Raw genomic sequence first — 20,640 nt, 5'->3', positions numbered from 1 at the left:
CCTCCTCTCCCCTCCCCACCCCCCCACGGGAAAGAACGGGCGCCTCCCGCCCCATGGGAAAGAACGGGCGCCTCCTCTCCCCTCCCCCCCGCGGGCAGAACGGGCGCCTCCCCCCCCCCCACCCCACGGGAAGAACGGGCGCCTCAGGCTGACTGCAGAATTCTCCGTGCCTGAAGCACTGTCACACAGGTAGGAAGATGGTTTATTTAATCTTTTCTTTGCTTATAAATGTTTATTCAGGTTGGATTTATTTGTAGAAGTATAAATAAGGATTTATTGTAGAATTTAATGAGTTCCCTTCCCTTCCCCTCCCCCCCCACCTCGTTCTGGACGCCTAATTTGTAACCTGCACCTGATTTTTTAATGTGTAGAACAGGTTTTTTCAGTTCTACAAAAATCTTCACTTGCTCCATTCTACTTTAGTTTGGAGTAGGTTTTCACTGTGGAAACTTTCAAATCAGGCGTCAGTGGCTGGACACGCCCCCTTTTGAAGAAAAAATTCTGTTCCAAAGTAGAACTGTTCTACCTGACTAGAACTGCAGAAAAAAAAATGTGGTGAATTGCGATTTCTAAGATAGTCTGTTCTCCACCAGTTGCTCCTAAAAATCAGGCGCAAATCATGTGGAAACTTGGGTCATTAGAGTTACAACATCAAATTTGCTTCTACAGTAACTAATTCATTTCATAGCTTAAATCTGCCAACAAGCTTGAAATCCCTAGTTCCCAAACAGCATCAACCACTGACATAAAAATACCACCTGTTATTACATCAGTTTACTGAGCTGCTAATGCTAATTATTATTAAAGATTTAAAGCTCATCAGCAGTACTGAGAAGAGAGAATTTTCCTAATGTTCCACATGGAATCACTGTATTGCCCTAATTATCAAGATTCTCACGTAGTGACAGAACTGATCACTGGAAAGAATTGGAGTCAGTGGTTATAAAAACGATTTCTGTTACATTGCCTTATACTGTCTATAGAAGTAAATCAATGATTTAGGCTTTGAATAAGAGATACTTAATGAGATAGCACACTTTCATAAAAATGCTACTAAAGAGATCTTATCACACAAAAATATATGGATATGTTGTGTATACTATAAATTTAATGTAATTAGATAGAATTTGAAATTAATTAATATTTGTTATTTAATCAAGCTTCCATTTCAGTGTTAATGAAGCCTATAAATAATTGGAGTCTAATACTGTTTGTGATATTGATCTAGTTGGTGAAGAGTGAAATGTTTTCATATTTTAACAGTATGTATTCTGCATTTTATGTTACACACATCTGCTCAATGTTAATAGGATTTGCAATGTGACCACTGAGATTGACTAAACGCCTTAGGAGTTGGCTCATCTTCGATAAGCCTATTGAGTGTCACTCATTTTAGTTTAAAAATATTACCTATGTTGATAGATTTATTCTTAAAATATATATTGAAATAGATTCATCATCCATCCTGTTGTAAAATGCATGGGTGTCCTAATTCATTTTATTTACTGACTTTGTCTGCAAAGAAAACATTTTTTCTTACTCACGTTATCAGTTCTCTCCGATTTGCATAAGCATGTGCTCATCATTGACAGTAATCATCCCTTTCCAGTGATTGAATTATTCAAGATTTGTAATACATTAGTAATCTGGAGTGAAAGTGAACTCCTTATTGCAAATAAGAAAATTAGCTGCCCCGATGGCTTTGTGATTAAATGTAGCACATAATTTGGCACCCCGGCACTGAACCAAACAGATCCTCAGTTTGATCCTTGGTCTGTGCTGAGTTAGCTGATCTATAGCTGGAACTGTATTTCAAAATAAGTCAATGCTGTTGTGTATCTGTAAAGCTTGCACTCCCATGTTCCGCCACCAGGGAGCTCATCTCCTGATGTCCCAAGGGATCCCAGCATCCCTTGGGAGCACTGTATATAAGCCTGCCCCTAAGGCCTGTTCCTCACTCTGGAGTGTCTTATTGAAGACTGAGATCACTGTTACTTTAACCTCCCTGTGTACAGCCTCATCTGTGTTAGGAACACAATAACTGGCGACGAGAATACGAATCCAACGCAAAGATGCAGCAAACTGTGGGCATCCTGGAGAAGTTCTCGGAAGGCGAGGTCTGGGAAGCCTATGTCGAACGGCTAGACCAGTACTTTGTAGCCAACGAGCTGGACGGAGAAGGAAGCGCTGCAAAAAGGAGAGCGGGCCTCCTCACAGCCTGCGGGGCACTGACCTACAGCCTCATGAAGAATCTTCTGGCTCCGGTGAAACCCACAGATAAGTCGTATGAGGAGCTGTGTACACTGGTTCGGGAGCATCTTAACCCGAGGGAGAGCGTGCTGATGGCGAGGTATCGGTTCTACATGTGCCAGCGATCTGAAGGTCAGGAAGTGCCGAGTTACGTCGCTGAGCTAAAGCGACTTGCAGGACAATGTGAGTTTGATGGCTACCTGGAACAAATGCTCAGACTATTTTGCACTGGACATTGGCCACGAGACCATCCTATGAAAACTTTTGACTGTAGCGACACCGACTCTCAGTAAGGCCATTGCGATAGCACAGGCGTTTATGTCCACCAGTGATAATACCAAACAAATCTCTCAGCATACAAATGCTAGCAATGTTCATAAATTAATCGGAACTGTGTTTGCGAGCAGAAATGTACAGGGCAAAACCCATGAATCTGCAACTGCCAGCAGGCCTCAGGTGACCCAGTTGACTCAGAGCCCCCAACAAAGGATGAATACAAGGCAATTCACACCTTGTTGGCGTTGTGGAGGCTTCCATTCAGCCTATTCATGCCGCTTCAAAGGGTATGTTTGCAAGAGCTGTGGAACAATGGGGCATCTCCAACGAGCTTGCAAATGAGCTGCAAGCTCTGCAAAACCTGCAAACCACCACGTGGCAGAGGAAGATTGATCCATGGTGGATCAAAACAATTTTGAGCCTCAGAGAGAGGAGGCAGATGTTGAAGTACACGGGGTGCACACATTTTTGACGAAATGTCCACCTATAATGCTAAACGTAAAATTGAATGGCTTACCCGTAGCCATGGAACTGGACACTGGCACTATCCAATCCATCATGAGTAAAAAGATGTTTGAGAGATTGTGGTGCAACAAGGCATTCAGACCAGCCCTGAGCCCCATCCACACGAAACTGAGAACGTACAGCAAAGAGCTTATCACTGTCCTGGGCAGCGCCATGGTCAAGGTCATCTACGAGGGCATGGTGCACGAACTGCCACTCTGGATTGTCCCGGGCGATGGCCCCACACTGCTTGGAAGGAGCTGGCTGGGCAAAATCCGCTGGAACTGGGATGACATCCGAGCGCCATCACACGTCAATGAGGCCTCATGTACCCAGGTTCTTAACAAATTTCCTTCCTCTTTTTGAGCCAGACATTGGAAACTTCTCCGGGACGAAGGCGTGGATCCACTTGGTCCCATTCACCACAAGGCGCGAACGGTACCTCACATGATGAGGGAGAGAGTGGAAATCGAACTGGACAGGCTGCAACGTGAGGGCATCATCTCCCCAGTGGAATTCAGCGAGTGGGCCAGCCCGATTGTTCCAGTACTCAAAAGCGATGGCACGGTCAGGATTTGCGGCGATTATAAAGTAACTATTAATCATTTCTCGCTACAGGACCAATACCCGCTACCTAAGGCAGATGACTTATTTGCGATGCTGGCAGGAGGCAAGACATTCACCAAGCTCGACCTGACTTCGGCCTACATGACGCAGGAGCTGAAGGAGTCTTCGAAGGGCCTCACCTGCATCAACACGCACAAAAGACTGTTGATCTACAACAGATGCCCATTTGAAATTTGGTCGGCTGCTGCGATCTTCCAGACAAACATGGAGAGCCTACTCAAGTTGGTACCACACACGGTGGCCTTTCAGGACGACATATTGGTCACGGGTCGGGACACCGCCGAGCACCGACAAAACCGGGAGAAGGTCCTCCAGCGACTGGATCACGTAGGGCTGCGGCTGAAGAGGTCGAAATGCGTCCTCATGGCAACAGAAGTGGAGTTTTTGGGGAGAAAGATCGCGGCGGATGGCATTCGGCCCACAGACGCCAAGACAGAGGCTATCAGGAATGCACCCAGGCCACAGAACGGCACGGAGCTGCGGTCGTTCCTGGGACTCCTCAACTATTTTGGTAACTTCCTACTGGGGTTAAGCACCCTCTTAGAGCCCCTACATGTGTTATTGCACAAATGTGAGAACTGGGTATGGGGAAAAAACCAAGTAATTGCTTTTGAGAAAGCCAGAAACATTTTATGCTCCAACAAGCTGCTTGTATTGTATAACCCGTGTAAAAGACTTGTGCTAGTATGTGACGCGTTGTCGTACGGAGTCGGGTGTATATTACAACAAGCTAACGTTGCGGGGAAGTTGCAACCTGTCACCTATGCTTCCAGGAGCTTGTCTAAGGCTGAGAGGGCCTACAGCATGATTGAGAAAGAGGCATTGCGTGTGTGTTCGGGGTAAAGAAAATGCATCAGTACCTGTTTGGCCTGAAATTTGAGCAGGAAACCGATCACGAGCCCTTCACATCCCTGTTCGCTGCAAACAAGGGGATAAATACTAATGCCTCAGCCCGCATACAAAGGTGGGCACTCGCGCTATCAGCGTATAACTACACCATCCGCCACAGGCCAGGCACCGAGAACTGTGCAGATGCTCTCAGTCGGCTACTATTGCCCACCACGGGGATGGAAATGGCGCAGCCTGCAAACTTGTTGATGGTGGCATAGCCCGCAGACTTGTTGATGGTCATGGAAGTGTTTGAAAATTATAAATCACCTGTCACGGCCCGCCAGATTAGGACTTGGACCAGCCAAGATCCTCTGCTGTCCCTAGTAAAAAATGTGTACTGCATGGGAGCTGGGCCAGCATCCCCGTTGAAATGCAAGAGCCAATCAAGCCATTCCAGCGGTGAAAGGACAAGCTGTCCATTTAGGCAGACTGCCTGTTTTGGGGTAACCGCGTAGTGCTACCAAAAAAGAACAGGGAGACGTTCACCTCGGATCTCCACAGCACACACCGGGTATAGTAATGATCAAAGTGATAGCCAGATCCCACGTGTGGTGGCCCGGTATCGACTCTGACTTAGAGTCCTGTGTACGTCAATGCAGCATATGTGCTCAGTTGAACAACGTGTCCAGAGAAGTACCACTAAGTTTGTGGTCCTGGCCCTCCAGACCATGTTCGAGGATCCATGTCGACTATGCAGGCCCGTTTCTTGGTAAAATGTTCCTGGTGGTGGTGGATGCTTTTTCAAAATGGATTGAATGTGAAATAATGTCGGGAAGCACCACCACCGCCACCATTGAAAGCCTGAGGGCCATGTTTGCCACCCAAGGCCTGCCTGACATACTGGTCAATGACAACGGGCCATGTTTCACCAGTGCCGAATTAAAAAAATTCATGACCCACAATGTAATCAAACATGTCACCTCAGACCGTTTAAACCAGCCTCCAATAGGCAGGCAAAGCAGGCTATACAAACCATCAAACAGAGCTTTAAACGTGTCACAGAAGGCTTAATCCAAACCCGCCTGTCCCAAGTACTGCTCAGCTACCGCACGAGACCCCACTCGCTCACGGGTTGCCCCCGGCTGAGCTACTCATGAAAAGGACACTTAAGACCAGACTCTCGCTGGTTCACCCAAACCTGCATGATCAGGTGGAGAGCATGGGGCAGCAACAAAATGTAAACGATGGTCGCGCCACTGTGTCACGGGAAATTGATCTGAATGACCCTGTGTATGTGCTAAACTATGGACATCGTCCCAAGTGGATCGCGGGCACGGTGATAGCTAAAGAAGGGAATAGGGTGTTTGTCGTCAAACTAGACAATGGACAAATTTGCAGAAAGCACCTGGACCAAACGAGGCTGCGGTTCACAGATTGCCCTGAACAACCCACAGCAGACATCACCTTTCTCGAGCCCACAACACACACCCAAAGAATCAACGACACCACCCCGGACCAGGAAACCGAACCCATCACGCCCAACAGCCCAGCAAGGCCAGGCTCACCTCGCAGCCCTGCAGGGCCAACAACATGCCAGCCCAGTGAGGGCACAGCCAACACACCAGAACAGACATTTGTACCGAGGCGGTCCACCGGGGAAAGAAAGGCTCCCGACTGCCTCACCTTGTAAATAGTTTTCACTTTGACTTTAAGGAGGGGAGTGATGTTGTGTACCTGTAAAGCATGCACTTCCATGTTCCGCCACCAGGGAGCTCATCCCCTGAAGTCCCAAGGAAGTCCAGCATCCCTTGGGAGCACTGTATATAAGCCGCCCCCTAAGGCCTGATCCTCACTCTGGAGTGTCTTATTAAAGACTGAGATCACTGTTACTTTAACCTCCCTGTGTGCAGCCTCATCTGTGTTAGGAACACAATAAATGCATATCTTTTGGGTATTTTCAGATAAGTGTTTTAGGCTGACTGAAGTTCAGATTAAAGTGCCTCTACAACTTTAAAACACAATACAGCTGTAGATTTTTTTTCAACAAAGTATGAAAAATAAAAATATAATAACAAAGGCTTCCATAAAGAGGTATAGCTGAAGAATAAAAGACAGCAACCAAATAGTTCTGTCAGGTGCTCAAGGGTTTCTTTAGGACCCAGTCCAGTTGAGTATATTGCATTATAAAACAACCTTGCCATCCAAATTAAACTTACTCTTTACCTTGAATTGAGCTTCAATTATAATTAAGGACAAGGTGGGTAAGATAGTTGATAGATTTTTACTCAAAGTTTTGATTGCCACTAGGTTATTGAAAGATAAACATTAAAAATAATAGTTTATTTCACACGTATGAAAGAAATAGACAGCAGCTGGCACAGTTAGCAATTGCATCAATTATACATCTGTTCATCATATTTACAAAGCACATGTACATTCTTATTGATCTTTGTCTACACTATGTGATAATATTGCACAAACAGTTAATGCTACTGAATGAAATTGTTTTATCTGCTATTTTAATAGGGCATTTAACCTGTTTATTTTAACATGTGCATTAAAATAGTGAATAAAGGAATTTCATGCAAATGATTTAAGCAGCTACACTCTAATATCACACAGCATAATGCCAAGGCCTTGGAAAAGCAATTCCGTCTACCTTTCCACCTCCTTCGCAGCTTTCAAAAACATCAAAACACTCCTTTTTGACTGCTCAATTCCTCATACTAGCCTCTCTAATTTCCCATTTTTATGTATCGTCTTCATCATTGTAAAGTGCACTGAGATGTTTTCCTAAATGTGAGGGGATCTATTTAAGTGCAAAGTGGTTATAAGTAGTCCTTGGAAAAGCTGATGCAATTGGGGAAAAATTCCGTTGCGCCCCGTGTGGTAACATCTGCGAGACGGGACTGTTTGCGGCAGGCGCGTGTAATGTCTGTAAGCTTATAATGTTGCAGCTCCACATGGTGGATGTGGACGTATTGTGTTACTGCAACTAAAGGTGAATAAATGAGTCAGCTGACCAGAAGCTTCTGGAACTTCTGAGATGCTGTCTGCCATTATAGAAAGCTGTGTGTGCTATGCTCTGTGAATATATCACAGTGCGGAAGTCCCGCTCTGCTCTTGAAATTGGGGTTACTGCCCTGAAAAGAAATGGAGCACAAAAGAACACACTCCACTTCCACCCTGGGGCACTAACAGGATAGAAGCAGAGGGAGCGGGGCGCAGCGCTACATGCTGGACCGCATAGCACTGCTGAATAGGAGGGGCTCTCATTTTCATTAAAGGGGAGGGCCCAAGCTGCCAACTCTGTGGCCATCAGCCCGGCCCTCTAGCAGAGTGTCAGGCTGCCAGATCGCGGCACGGACCCCACGTTCAAAGCACCAACGGGGTGCTTGGAAAAATGCCAACATTTTGTTACAACATGGCCTTCACCGCCCCCCCCCCCCCTTAAGTAACGCCCCGCGAGCCTCCTGCCACCCCATTCATGTCCCCTGAAGCTGCCACTGTCATTGCCTGGGAAATTTTTGTTCTGGGGCGAGAACGGGGTGCTGCATGCAGGGATAACATTGTCATCGCTGCCGCAGTGGAGCCGGGTGCTACCAGTTACCGCCGCCGCTAAACTCCTGCGGAATTTAGTGGGAGTCGATAGCGGCACTGAGCCTGGGCAAAAAGTCGATTGCGTCCCGTTAGCGTACCCCGGGGGCGCTAACAGGAGGTACAAACAACCCCAATTTCTCCCCCAATGTTTGTTTTGTAGCATTATACTATAAATTATGCTGATGAAGATTATTGCATGACAAATACTTTTCTTTATCTCAATAATAATGTGACAGCTTCTAATAATTGAACTACCAGCAAGTTTGTTTTTTCCGTCAGAACATAGCCATTGCTGAAGGACTAATGTGAAACTCTCAATTAAGTTTTCCAAACTGACTCCCTGGAAAGTAACTATGCGACATGCTATAACATAAGCACTATTGTTTTCTATGCTCCAGTGCAATATTTATTTGTGAGTACAGCCATTAAAATGATTAAACTACTCCTCCCAAAGATGAGCTCGAAGTGTGAGAGCAGAACATTACTCCGTGCAGCATTCAAAGACACCATTCCAATAAGTAGAGCTCACTGACTGGACCGAGACTGTGAAAGAGTTTCAAGAACCATGTGCACTGAGACACTATTTAGAAACTGGGTTTAAATTTCTTTTCACTTATAATATAGTCCCCTGTGCCCTCCTCTTCTGAAAATGATGACTCAGACAGTTCCGAGGAATTGCTATCTTTGTGGTACTTAGCCCAAGTGGCCATCCTCCATGTGTGAATGTAGACATTGAGTACTGGGAGCATTAAAGCTGAGCCCAAATCTGCTCTTACCTCACATGAACATGTGCACTTCCTGCAGAAGTGCCTAGAGAGCGATCAGTCGCAAGATCCATGACTGATATTAGTTTTTGCCTTTCTGAACCAAGAGTGCTAAGTCTAATTGTAATGCCCCCGCTTCAATTATCCCATCTCGGATTCATAAACTCAGCACAGATCTGGCATTAAATCTATGACTTTCCTAAGTTTGTATGGCTCAGTTGTACAGTGTATTTACCAACTGAGCCCTCAAGGAAGCCCAAGGGTTAAAATTCCATTGAGCATTATTTTAACATACTGGCTAATGCACTTGTGAAAAATCCTTATATGTGTTGTTTATCATAGAATCATAGAAATTTACGGCACAGAAGGAGGCCATTCGGTCCATCATATCTGTGCCAACCAAAAAAGAGCTATCCAGCCTAATCCCACATTCCAGCTCTTGGTCCATAACCTTGTAGGTTACAGCACTTCAAGTGCACATCCAAGTATTTATAATATTAACTGAAATGACACCGATTTATTCCACGTGGATTACAACTGAAATCCGACATGTCTTCCTTTTTCCTCAACCGAGGATTCCCCTCTACTGTGGTTGACATTCCCGGACTTCTGCACTTATCCCTTCCCCTCCCTCCCAGAACTACGATAGGGTTCCCCTTGTCCTCACCTTTCACCCCACCAACCTCCACATTCAATGGATCATCCTCTGCCTTTTCCACCACCTCCAGCATGATCCCACCACCAAACACATCTTCCCCTCCCCTCCCCTTTCAGCATTCCGAAGGGACTGCTCCCTCCACGACACCCTGATCCACCCCCAACAGCCCCTCCCCTCCTCACGACAACTTCCTGTGCAAGCGCAGGAGATGCAACACCTGCCCTTTTACCTACTCCTTTCCCACCATCCATGGGCCCAAACACTCCTTCCAGGTGAAACAGTGATTTACTTGTACTTCTTGCAATTTAGTATACTGTATTCGCTGCTCAATATGCAACCTCCTCTACATTGGGGAGAAAAAAGCAGATTGGGTGACCACTTTGCGGAACACCTCCGTTCAGTCCGTAAGGGTGACCCCGAGATTCCTGTTACCTGTCACTTTAATTCTCCGCTCCACTCCCACTCTGACCTCTCCGTCCTTGGCCTCCTTCACTGTTCCAATGAAGCTCAACATAAGCTCGAGGAACAACACCTCATCTTTCAATTAGTCACTTTACAGCCTTCTGTGTGGTGTATGTAGCACACAAATCACTGATTCCACACGGTCTGGAGTAAGTTTAACTGCTGTGACCTTCATCCTTTATTGTTCAGCTCCAGAGTGCCTCCCAGGTGTGGTGGTCACCCTTATATAGTCCTTGTTACAGGCACTACCAGGGTTTCCCACCGCAGCGCCCTCTGTGGTGTGGCATAGTACTTACATTACATTTAAGGTACTGGGACGATATACACATCATTACATAACATCACCTTCCCCCCTCCACACCTGGACGCAGGACAACGATACACGCATCATTACATAACATTCTGAACTCAACATCGAGTTCTACAATTTCAGACCATAATTTCTGCCAATATTTTTTCAGGCAGCAGCTGTTTATGATTTTGCCATCCCCATTTGCAACATTTACTCTCCCCTGCCTTCCACCCTATCACAGACCGTCTCTTTTGTTCTTTCCTTCTCTATCCCCTTTCCCTGCCTTTGCACCTGCTTAAAATCTGTTACATCTCTAACTTTTCCAGTTCTCATGAAGGATCTCAGTCCTGAAACATTAACTCTGTTTCTCTCACCACGGATGCTGCCTGGCCTGCTGAGTGTTTCCAGCAGTTTCTGTTTTTGCTTCAGATTCCAGCAGATGCAGTATTTTGCTATTGTACTTTTTTAATGTGATGAGGGTTTTTATCTCAACCACCTTTTCAGACAATGAGTTCCAGATCCCCACCACCCTCTGGGTGAAAAAAGTTATCCTTGACTCCCTTCTAGACCTTCTACCAATTATTTTAAATCTATGCCCCCTCGTTATTGACCTCTCTGCTAAGGGAAATAGATGCTTTCTATCTACTCTGTCTAGACCATTCATAATTTTATACACAATGTTGTTAATCTCCTTACAATAAATGGGTTAGCAACTTTGTAAAAGTAGCATGCATAGGAACTTTACATTATGCATTGCATTCAACAGAATTCCAATCCTCCCTCTGCAGATCTTTAACTCACTAATCCTAATATGGCAAATGCCTTTTTAAGATAGGTGATTTTGATTATCAGACACAAAAATTAATGTTCTTAAAAATATCTTACTCAGTTATTGTGAAAATCTTTTTCAATTAATCAGTTTTAAAGAATTGTGAAAACCAACTAAATGAGAACAATGAATAAAAATAATACAAACGCAAAATACTGTGGAAGCTGTAAATCTAAAATAAAAACAGAAAATTGCTAGAAATACTCAGCAGGTCAGGCACCAATTGTGGAGAGAGAAACAGAGTTAATGTTTCAGGTCGTTTCAGGTCTTTTCACAGATGCTGCTTGACCTGCTGAGTATTTCCAGCATTTTCTGTTTATATATTAAAAATAAAAATAAGCTATTTTATGAGCTTACTTTCCAGATTTTCACCACAGGTATCCTGGCCCATAATGCAGAATACCATCAAGATTGAAAAGAGTAGCAGAGAAGATGAGATAAGTCAATCAATATTAAATGACACCAGGCTTGACTTTTAAAAGTCTCTAGCAGAAGGGAAGAACTGATGGAGGCAAGAAATTCCAGGTTTGAGGTACTGAAAAGGAATGAGTTTACACTAGATATTTAACATGATATAAACACCAACTTAGTCAACATACATAAACCAGGCAATTTTGTTTCACTGTTATGTTTGTTTACCTGCTCTGCTGAGCTGGTTGGTGACATCCATCTGACTCCAGGAATTGGGAGAACCTGTTCAGAGAAAACCAGGACACAACTTGACAGCTAATTAAAGTATTTCAGCTACAACTACTGCATTAAACAAAAAGCACCAATATCATACAATCACGTCAGTGCTTCAGTCATGTTTGTAATGTATTACATTTGGACTGTGCAGATCAAACAATAATTATAACATTCACAATCTCAGGAAACGCACATCTGGATGTTTGGCACATACTCAAGATTAAATCATGCCTAATAATACAAACATTTCCAGAAATACGTTGCAAAGAAAAAGTTGCAACATCAATGTTTTGATTATCAGTTTCTGTTGTCCATGGACCTTTTAGTTTTTCTTATTCAAACTTTTTTATAGAATAAACTTGATAAATGCAACAATTTTAATTCTTAAACTCAAATACTTAACAGAGGGCATACAATGTGGCCAAGACTAGTGAGAGGCCAGAGGATTGGGAAACGTTTAAAATCCAGCAACGAACGACATAAAAGGTAATAAGGAGAGGGAAGATCGATTATGAAGGGAGACTGGCACGAAATATAAAAACAGATAGTAAGTGTTTCGACAGGTACATAAAAAGGAAAAGAGTGGCTAAAGTAAATGTTGGTTCCCCAGAGGATAAGACTGGGGAATTAATAATGGGGAACAGGGAAATGGCAGAGACTTTGAACAAATATTTTGAATTGGTCTTCATGGTAGAAAACACTAAAAACATCCCAACAGGGGATATTCAAGAGGCTATAAGGAGGGAGAAACTTAATAAACTAGCCTAACATCTGTCATTGGGAAAATGCTGGAGTCCATTATTAAGGAAGCAATAGCAGGACATTTGGAAAAACATTATTCAATCAAGCAGAGTCAGCATGGTTTTATGAAAGTAATCAGGAAGGCAAATAGAAATTTGGCCCTTAATGCAAGGGGGTTAGAGTATAAAAGCAGAGAAGTCCTGCTACAACTGTATGGGGTATTGGTGAGGCTACACCTTGAGCACTGCATGCAGTTTTGGCCTCCGTATTTAAAGAAGGATATACTTGCATTGGAGGCTGTTCACTAGGTTGATTCCGGAGATGAGCGCGTTGACTTATGAAGATAGGTTGAGTAGGTTGGGACTATACTCATTGGAGTTCAGAAGAATGAGAGGTAATCGTATCAAAACATATAAGATAATGAGAGGGCTCGACAAGTTGGATGCAGAGAGGGTATTTTCACTCATCAGGGAAACTAAAACTAGGGGCATAGTGTCAGAATAAGGGGCCGCCCATTTAAAACTGAGATGGGGAGGAATTTCTTCTCTCAGAGGGTTGTAAATCTATGGAATTCTCTGCCCCAGAGAGCTGTGGAGGCTGGGTCTTTGAATATATTTAAAGCGGAGATAAACAGATTTTTGAGCGATAAGGGAATAAAGAGTTATGGGGAGCAGGTAGGGAAGTGGAACTGCATCCTTAATCAGATCAGCCATGATCTTATTAAATGGTGGAGCAGACTCGAGGGTCAAATGGCTTACACCTGCTTCTATTTCTTGTGTTCTTGTGCATTCCTTTAAACTGATGCTGCCTGGAACACAGTAAAATCCACAGGTTAAGTTGAATTGTGGAATACAGCACGTTTGCATCAACTTTTAAGCAATGACTACAGGTGCAGTTTTTCAGTCATTGCAAATTTTAACTAATTCAAATTGGGGCACTTTAATTGTAATTATCAGCTTTTTACATAAGAAATAGGTGCAGGAGTAGGCCGTACGGCACCTCGAGCCTGCTCCGCCATTTAATACGATCATGGCTGATCGGATCATGGACTTAGGTCCACTTCCCTGCCCGTTCCCCATAACCCCTTATTGCCTTATTGGTTAAGAAACTGTCTATTTCTGTCTTAAATCCATTCAATGTCCCAGCTTCCGCAATGAATTGCACAGATTAACAACCCTCTGAGAGAAGATATTCCTCCTCATCTCAGTTTTAAATGGGCAGCCCCTTATTCTAAGATTATGACCTCTAGTTCTAGTCTCCCCTATCAGTGGGAACATCCTCTCTGCATCCACCTTGTCAAGCCCCCTCATAATCTTATATGTTTCGATAAGATCATCTCTCATTTTTCTGAATGCCAATGAGTAGAGGCCAAACCTACTCAACCTTTCCTCATAAGTCAACCCGCTCATCTCTGGAATCAACCTAGTGAACCTTCTCTGAACTGCCTCCAAAGCAAGTATATCCTTTCTTAAATATGGAAACCAAAACTGTATGCAGTATTCCAGGTGTGGCCTCACCAATACCCTGCATAACTGTAGCAAGACTTCCTTGCTTTTATACTCCATCCGCTTTGCAATAAAGACCAAGATTCCATTGGCCTTCCTAATCACTTGCTGTACCTGCATACTAATCTTTTGTGTTTCATGCATAAGTACCCCCAGATCCTGCTGTACTGCAGCACTTTGCAATTTTTCTCCATTTAAATAATTTTGATTTTTGTCCTTTTGCAAATATTTTGTGTCCTCCTCACACATTGCTTTTCCTTCCATCTTTGTATCATCAGCAAACTTGGCTACATTACACTCAGTCCCTTCATCCAAGTCATTAATATAGATTGTAAATAGTTGGGGTCCCAGCATTGATTCCTGTGGCACCCCACTAGTTACTGATTGCCAACCCGAGAATGAACTATTTATCCCGACTCTCTGTTTTCTATTGGTTAGCCAATCCTCTATCCATGCTCATATATTACCTCCAACCCCATGAACTTTTATCTTGTGCAATAACCTTTTATGTGGCACCTTGTCAAGTGCCTTCTGGAAGTCCAAATACACCACATCCACTGGTTCTCCTTTATCCATCCCGTTCGTTTCATCCTCAAAGAATTCCAGCAAATTTGTCAAACAAAACTTCCCTTTCATAAATCCATGCTGACTCTTTTGTGATATAGTGTAATATTAGGCATTATGTGAGTAATTTGAACCTAACCTGCCCGGTGGGAATCTGACATGATTAGATTGAATGCTGTTTCTACACCCAGCTCCTTGAAGTCAGTGGAGAGTATAATCAAGTGTGGTGTAAAACTGCCATTCAACCACTCACCAGCAGCTGTCAAAGTCAACATCGCCCTCAACATTTTTGCCTCCGGATCCTTCCAGGGCTTGCGAAAACGCCATTCAGAATGAACAGGCCTTCGGGTTTGTGGCTCTGGCTGGCTTTCCACAGGTGCAGGGCATAATCTGCATACATGTGGCAATCCAGGCATCCCAGATGAACCAGGAATATTTATCAACTGCAAAGGCTTCCACTCCATCAATGTGCAGCTAGTGTGCAACCACAAAAAGATACTTCTGCAGGTGTGCACCAGATTCCTAGGGAGCAGCCATGAGGTTTATCTCCTGCAACAGCCAAAGCTTGCTGATGTCTTCAGACCTTCAAGCAGACTTCAGGGGTGGCTATTTGGAGACAAGGGATACCCACTTCAAACTTGACTGATGACACCCGTCAGAAATCTGACCAATAAAGCCCAACAGCGTTACAATAAATGTCATATGATCATCAGATGTGTAACAGGACAAGCCATCGGCATGCTTCAGGTGCCTAGACAGATCTGGAGGGGCCCTTCAGTACGCACCAGTCATGGTGCCCAGAATGGTCGTGGTGTGCTATGTTCTGCACAACATTGTGCAGCAGCGAGGATTGGACCTACAGGAGGAACAAGGCGCAGAGCTCAGATCCTCTTTGGACGATTCCAAGGAGGATGAAGATGAGGAGGAGGAGGAAGGTGATGAGGGCAATGCTCCACCAGCTGCCTGGGATGCCCTTATTAATGCAAGGTTTACTTAGGTTGCACCCATGGACCCATGTCAGAAGCATATGTAATGGCCATTCATCTTGCCACTGCCCACCCCCCACCACCAATGCCACTGATACATAGCAGTCCTGCAAACAACCAACCACTGCTTGCAAATTCCCCATTGGTCCTCATCAATTCATGTCTTCCCATTCATCATCAAACAACTTAAAAGACGACTCGCCACCCAGCAACCATGAATGGGCAAGACGGGAAAGTGGTGTAAAAGAATAATATTTATGTGCTTTAACTAAACAACAGAAACTTAACAACATTACATTTGATCATACAGCCATGTGCATAACCTTGTGCATCTACAAAGCTTTATTCTTACTTTTCATACTGCTCCTATGAGGCGCAGCTCCTGTAGCTTGAGCAGAAGTAGAGGTAGGCTGCTCAGCTCCCTTCTCTGACTGCTGAGATGCCCTTGGCCGATAACCTTGGGTTTTTGAGCCAGTGGGGGCCCCGTCAAAGATTGCTCCACCTACACCTGTGCAGGGCAGACTCAGCCAACGGGAGACGAGGCAGTATGTTGGCTACAGACTGCGGGGGCAGAGGGGTGGGTCAATATGTGAGAAGTGGATACACTTTGGGTGGAGTGTCCACTTCCATGTCCCCCATGGTGAAAATCCCTCTCATGGCCCAGTCACACATCACTGCTACCACTGCGATGGAGACCATTTTGGTGCACATCAGTGGAGCGCAGTAAGGCCAAGGCTAAGGTAGCTGCCATTCTATTTAAAGTGGCAGACATGTTCTCATCCAGAGTCTGCACAGCTGTGGACTCAATTGATTGGAGCGTTTGATGTTCCATGGAGCTGGCCACTCTATCTGTTATGTATTTAACCCTTTGTAACATGCATCACACCTGACCACCAAAGGTCCCATTATACACAGTACTCAGTCTCACCATTTATTATGAGTATAACAATTGGCGACGAGGTAACGAACAACCGCGCGAAAATGCAAAAAACACTCGGCATCCTGGATAAGTTCTCAGAAGGGGACGATTGGGAGGCCTTCGTGGAGCGACTTGACCAATACTTTGTGGCCAATGAGCTAGAAGGGGTTGAGAATGCCGCCAAACGAAAGTCGATCCTCCTAACTGTCTGTGGGGCAACAACCTATGGCCTCATGAAGAATTTCCTGGCCCCAGCAAAACCAACAGAGAAATCCTACGAAGAATTGTGTACGCTGGTCCGGGAGCACCTAAATCTAAGAAAAGCGTTTTGATGGCGAGATATTGGTTCTACACGTGTCAAAGATCGGAGGGCCAGGAAGTGGCGAGCTATGTCGCCGAACTAAGGCACCTCGCAGACATTGTGAGTTTGAGGGATTCCCTAGAACAAATGCTCAGAGACTTTTTTGTACTGGGCATCGGACATGAGACAATCCTTCGCAAACTGTTGACTGTAGAAACTCCGAATCTGAGTAAAGCCATAACGATAGCCCAGGCATTTAGGTCCATCAGCGACAACACCAAGCAGATTTTGCAGAACAAAGAAGTTTCGGCCAGTACTGTGCATAAAGTAACGGCGGTTTTGAGCAGAAATGTACATGGCAGAAAGTACACGCCAGCTACTATGGCCCAAGCTCAATTGACCCAGAGTTCGCCATCATCGGTTAATGCGAGGCAGTTAACATCCTGTTGGCGCTGCGGAGGTGATCATCGGCCCCATCAATGCTGCTTTAAGCACTATGCGTGCAATGGTTTCAGAACAATGGGACACCTCCAATGAATGTGCAAGCGAGCTGCAAATCCTGCAAACCACCACGTTGCAGAGGAAGATTGATCCACAGTGGATCAGGCTGAATTGGAAACTCATACAGAGGAGACAGAAGTGTACGGGATACACACGTTCATGACGAAATGCCCACCAATAATGTTGAAAGTTGAACTGAACGGCATTCCAATATCTATGGAGCTGGACACGGGGGAAAGTCAGTCCATAATGAATAAAAAGGCCTTCGACAGGCTGTGGGGAAAGAAGGCACACAGGCCCAAGCTCAGCCCCATTCATACTAAACAAAGGACTTACACCAAAGAACTAATCCCCATAATTGTCAGTGCTGAAGTCAAAGTCTCCTATGATGGAGCAGTACACGAACTCCCGCTGTGCCAGGGGATGGCCCCATGTTGTTTGGCAGAATCTGGCTGGGGAAAATCCACTGGAACTGGGACAACATCCAAGCGCTTTCGTCCATCGACGACACCTCATGCACCCAGGTTCTAAGCAAGTTCCCATCGTTATTTGAGCCAGGCATTGGAAGCTTCTCGGGGGTGAAAGTGCAGATCCATTTGGTTCCCGTTACGCGACCTATCCACTACAAGGCTCGAGCAGTATCGTAAATGATGCATGAAAAAGTGGAAATCAAGCTAGACAGGTTGCAATGCGAAGGCACCATCGCGCCGGTGGAATTCAATGACTGGGCCAGTCCAATTGTCCTGGTACTCAAGGAGGACGGTACGGTTAGAATTTGCGGGGACTATAAAGTAACGATTAACCGTTTTTCACTGCAGGATCAGTACCCGCTTCCAAAGGCAGATGACCTATTTGCGATCCTGGCTGGAGTTCACCAAGCTGGACCTGACCTCGGCCTACATGACACAGGAGCTGGAGGAGTCTTCGAAAGGCCTCACCTGCATCAACACGCACAAAGGTCTGTTTATCTACAACCAGTGCCCGTTCGGGATTCAGTCGGCCACAGCGATTTTCCAGCGGAACATGCAGAGCCTGCTAAAGTCGGTTCCTTGTACAGTGGTCTTCCAGGACGAATTATTGGTTACAGGTTGAGACACCATGGAGCACTTGAAGAATCTGGAGGAGGTTCTTAGTCGGTTGGATCGCGTGGGGCTCAGGTTGAAACGCTCGAAGTGTGTTTTCCTAGCGCAGGACGTCAAATTCTCAGGAAAGAGAATCGCTGCAGACGGCATCAGACCCATCGACGCCAAGACGGAGGCCATCAAGAACGTGCCATGACCACAGAACGTGACGGAGCTGCGGTCGTTCCTGGGACTTCTTAACTATTTCGGTGATTTCCTACCTGGGTTAAATACCCTGCTAGAACCCCTACATGTGCTATTGTGTAAGGGAGATGACTGGGTAAGGGGGAATTCACAAGAGGCTGCCTTTAAGAAAGCCAGAAACCTATTGTGTTCTAACAAACTGCTTGTCCTGTATAACCCATGTAAACAATTAGTGTTAGCTTGCGATGCATTATCATACGGGGTCGGGTGTCTGTTACAACAGGCTAATGAATCGGGGATTTTGCAACTGGTTGCGTATGCATCCAGGAGTTTGTCCAAGGCCGAAAGGGCCTACAGCATTGTTGTAAAAGAGACCCTGGGGTACGTTTACGGGTTTAAAAAAATGCACCAGTACTTATTTGGCCTCAAGTTCGAGCTTGAAAGTGACCACATGCCGCTCATATCGCTATTCTCGGAGAGCAAAGGGATTAAAACCAATGCCTCGGCCTGCATCCAAAGATGGGCGCTCACGCTGTCGGCATGCAACTATGTAATCCGCCACAGACAAGGCACAGAGAACGGCGCAGATGCTCTCAGTCGGCTACCATTGCCCACCACCTGGGTGGAAATGGCACAGCCAGTGGACTTGCCCATGGTCATGGAGGCATTTGAAAACGTGAAGTCCCCCATTTCGGTCCGCCAGATCAGGACCTGGACCAACCAGGATCATTTACTGTCCTTTGTAAAAAATTGTGTCCTCCATAGGAGCAGGTCCAGTGTCCCAGTGGTGAGGCAGGAAGCGATTAAGCCATTCCACAGGCGCAAAGACGAGTTGTCCCTTCAGGCGGACTGTCTTTTGTGGGGCAATCGCGTGGTCTTGCCCAAGAAAGGCAGAGACACATTTATTTGCGAACTGCACAACACCCACCCAGGCATTGTAATAATGAAAACCATAGCCAGATCTCACGTGTGGTGACCTGGCATCGACTCAGATTTAGAGTCATGCGTGCACCAGTGCAACACTTGCTCTCAGTTGAGCAATGCACCCAGAGAGGCACCGCTAAGTTTGTGGTCATGGCCATCCGAACCGTGGTCAAAGATCCATGTAGACTATGCGGGCCCATTCCTAGGCAAAATATTTTTGGTTGTCGTGGACGCTTACTTAAAATGGATGTGCAATAATGTCTGTAAGCACATCCATGACCACTATTGAAAGCCTACGAGCCATGTTTGCCACGCACGGCTTGCCTGATGTCCTAGTCAGCAACAATGGGCCGTGCTTCACCAGGGCTGAATTCAAGGAATTCATGGCCTGCAACGGGATCAAACATGTCACATCTGCATCATTCAAGCCCGCATCCAATGGCCAGACAGAACGGGCAGTTCAGACCATCAAGCAAAGCTTGAAACGTGTGTCGGAAGGCTCCCTGCAGACCCGGTTGTCCCGAGTACTGCTCAGCTACTGCACCAGACCCCACCCACTCACCAAGATTCCCCCAGCTGAGCTGCTCATGGAAAGGATGCTTAAAACAAGGCTCTCTCTTGTCCACCCTGATCTCCATGATCATGTGGAGGGCAAGCGGCATCAACAAAGTGTATACCATGACCGCACAAATTTGACACGCGATATTGAGATCAATGATTCTGTGTTTGTGCTCAATTATGGACATGGTCCCAAATAGCTCGTTGGCACGGTCACAGCCAAAGAGGGGAGTAGGGTGTTTCAGGTCAAACTGACCAATGGACAAATGCACAAAAAACATTTGAACCAAATCAAATTGCGGTTCACCAACAGCTACGAACAACCCGAAGAGGACACCACCAACTTCGACCTTCCAACACTCACAAGTGGCAACTGACATCACAGTTGACCACGAAACCAAACTGATCATCCCCAGCAGCCTGGCAAGGCCGGCTGCCCAACAGCCCAGTGAAGAACTGAACAACCCACCCACACCAGAATTTGTACCGAGACGATCGACAAGGGATAATTTGTATGCCACTTCCTTGGCTTTAATACTATCCCTGATTTCCCTTGATAGCCATGGTTGAGCCACCTTCCCCTTTTTATTTTTATG

General features: G+C 45.5%; 1 protein-coding gene across 1 annotated transcript in view; it reads right to left on the bottom strand.

Annotated features, from left to right (window-relative positions):
* The window catches only part of LOC139265692 (uncharacterized), a 139,120-nt gene that overhangs the window by 49,700 nt on the left and 68,780 nt on the right, over positions 1 to 20,640 (bottom strand). The window contains exon 4 of the mRNA XM_070882939.1: positions 11,733 to 11,786. Within this exon, the coding sequence (XP_070739040.1) occupies positions 11,733 to 11,786 (54 nt within the window). The remainder of the gene's footprint in view (positions 1 to 11,732; positions 11,787 to 20,640) is intronic.

Source organism: Pristiophorus japonicus, chromosome 6 (assembly GCF_044704955.1).
Source record: "Pristiophorus japonicus isolate sPriJap1 chromosome 6, sPriJap1.hap1, whole genome shotgun sequence".
NCBI lineage: Eukaryota > Metazoa > Chordata > Chondrichthyes > Pristiophoridae > Pristiophorus > Pristiophorus japonicus.
This window is presented reverse-complemented; position numbering and strand designations above follow the sequence as displayed.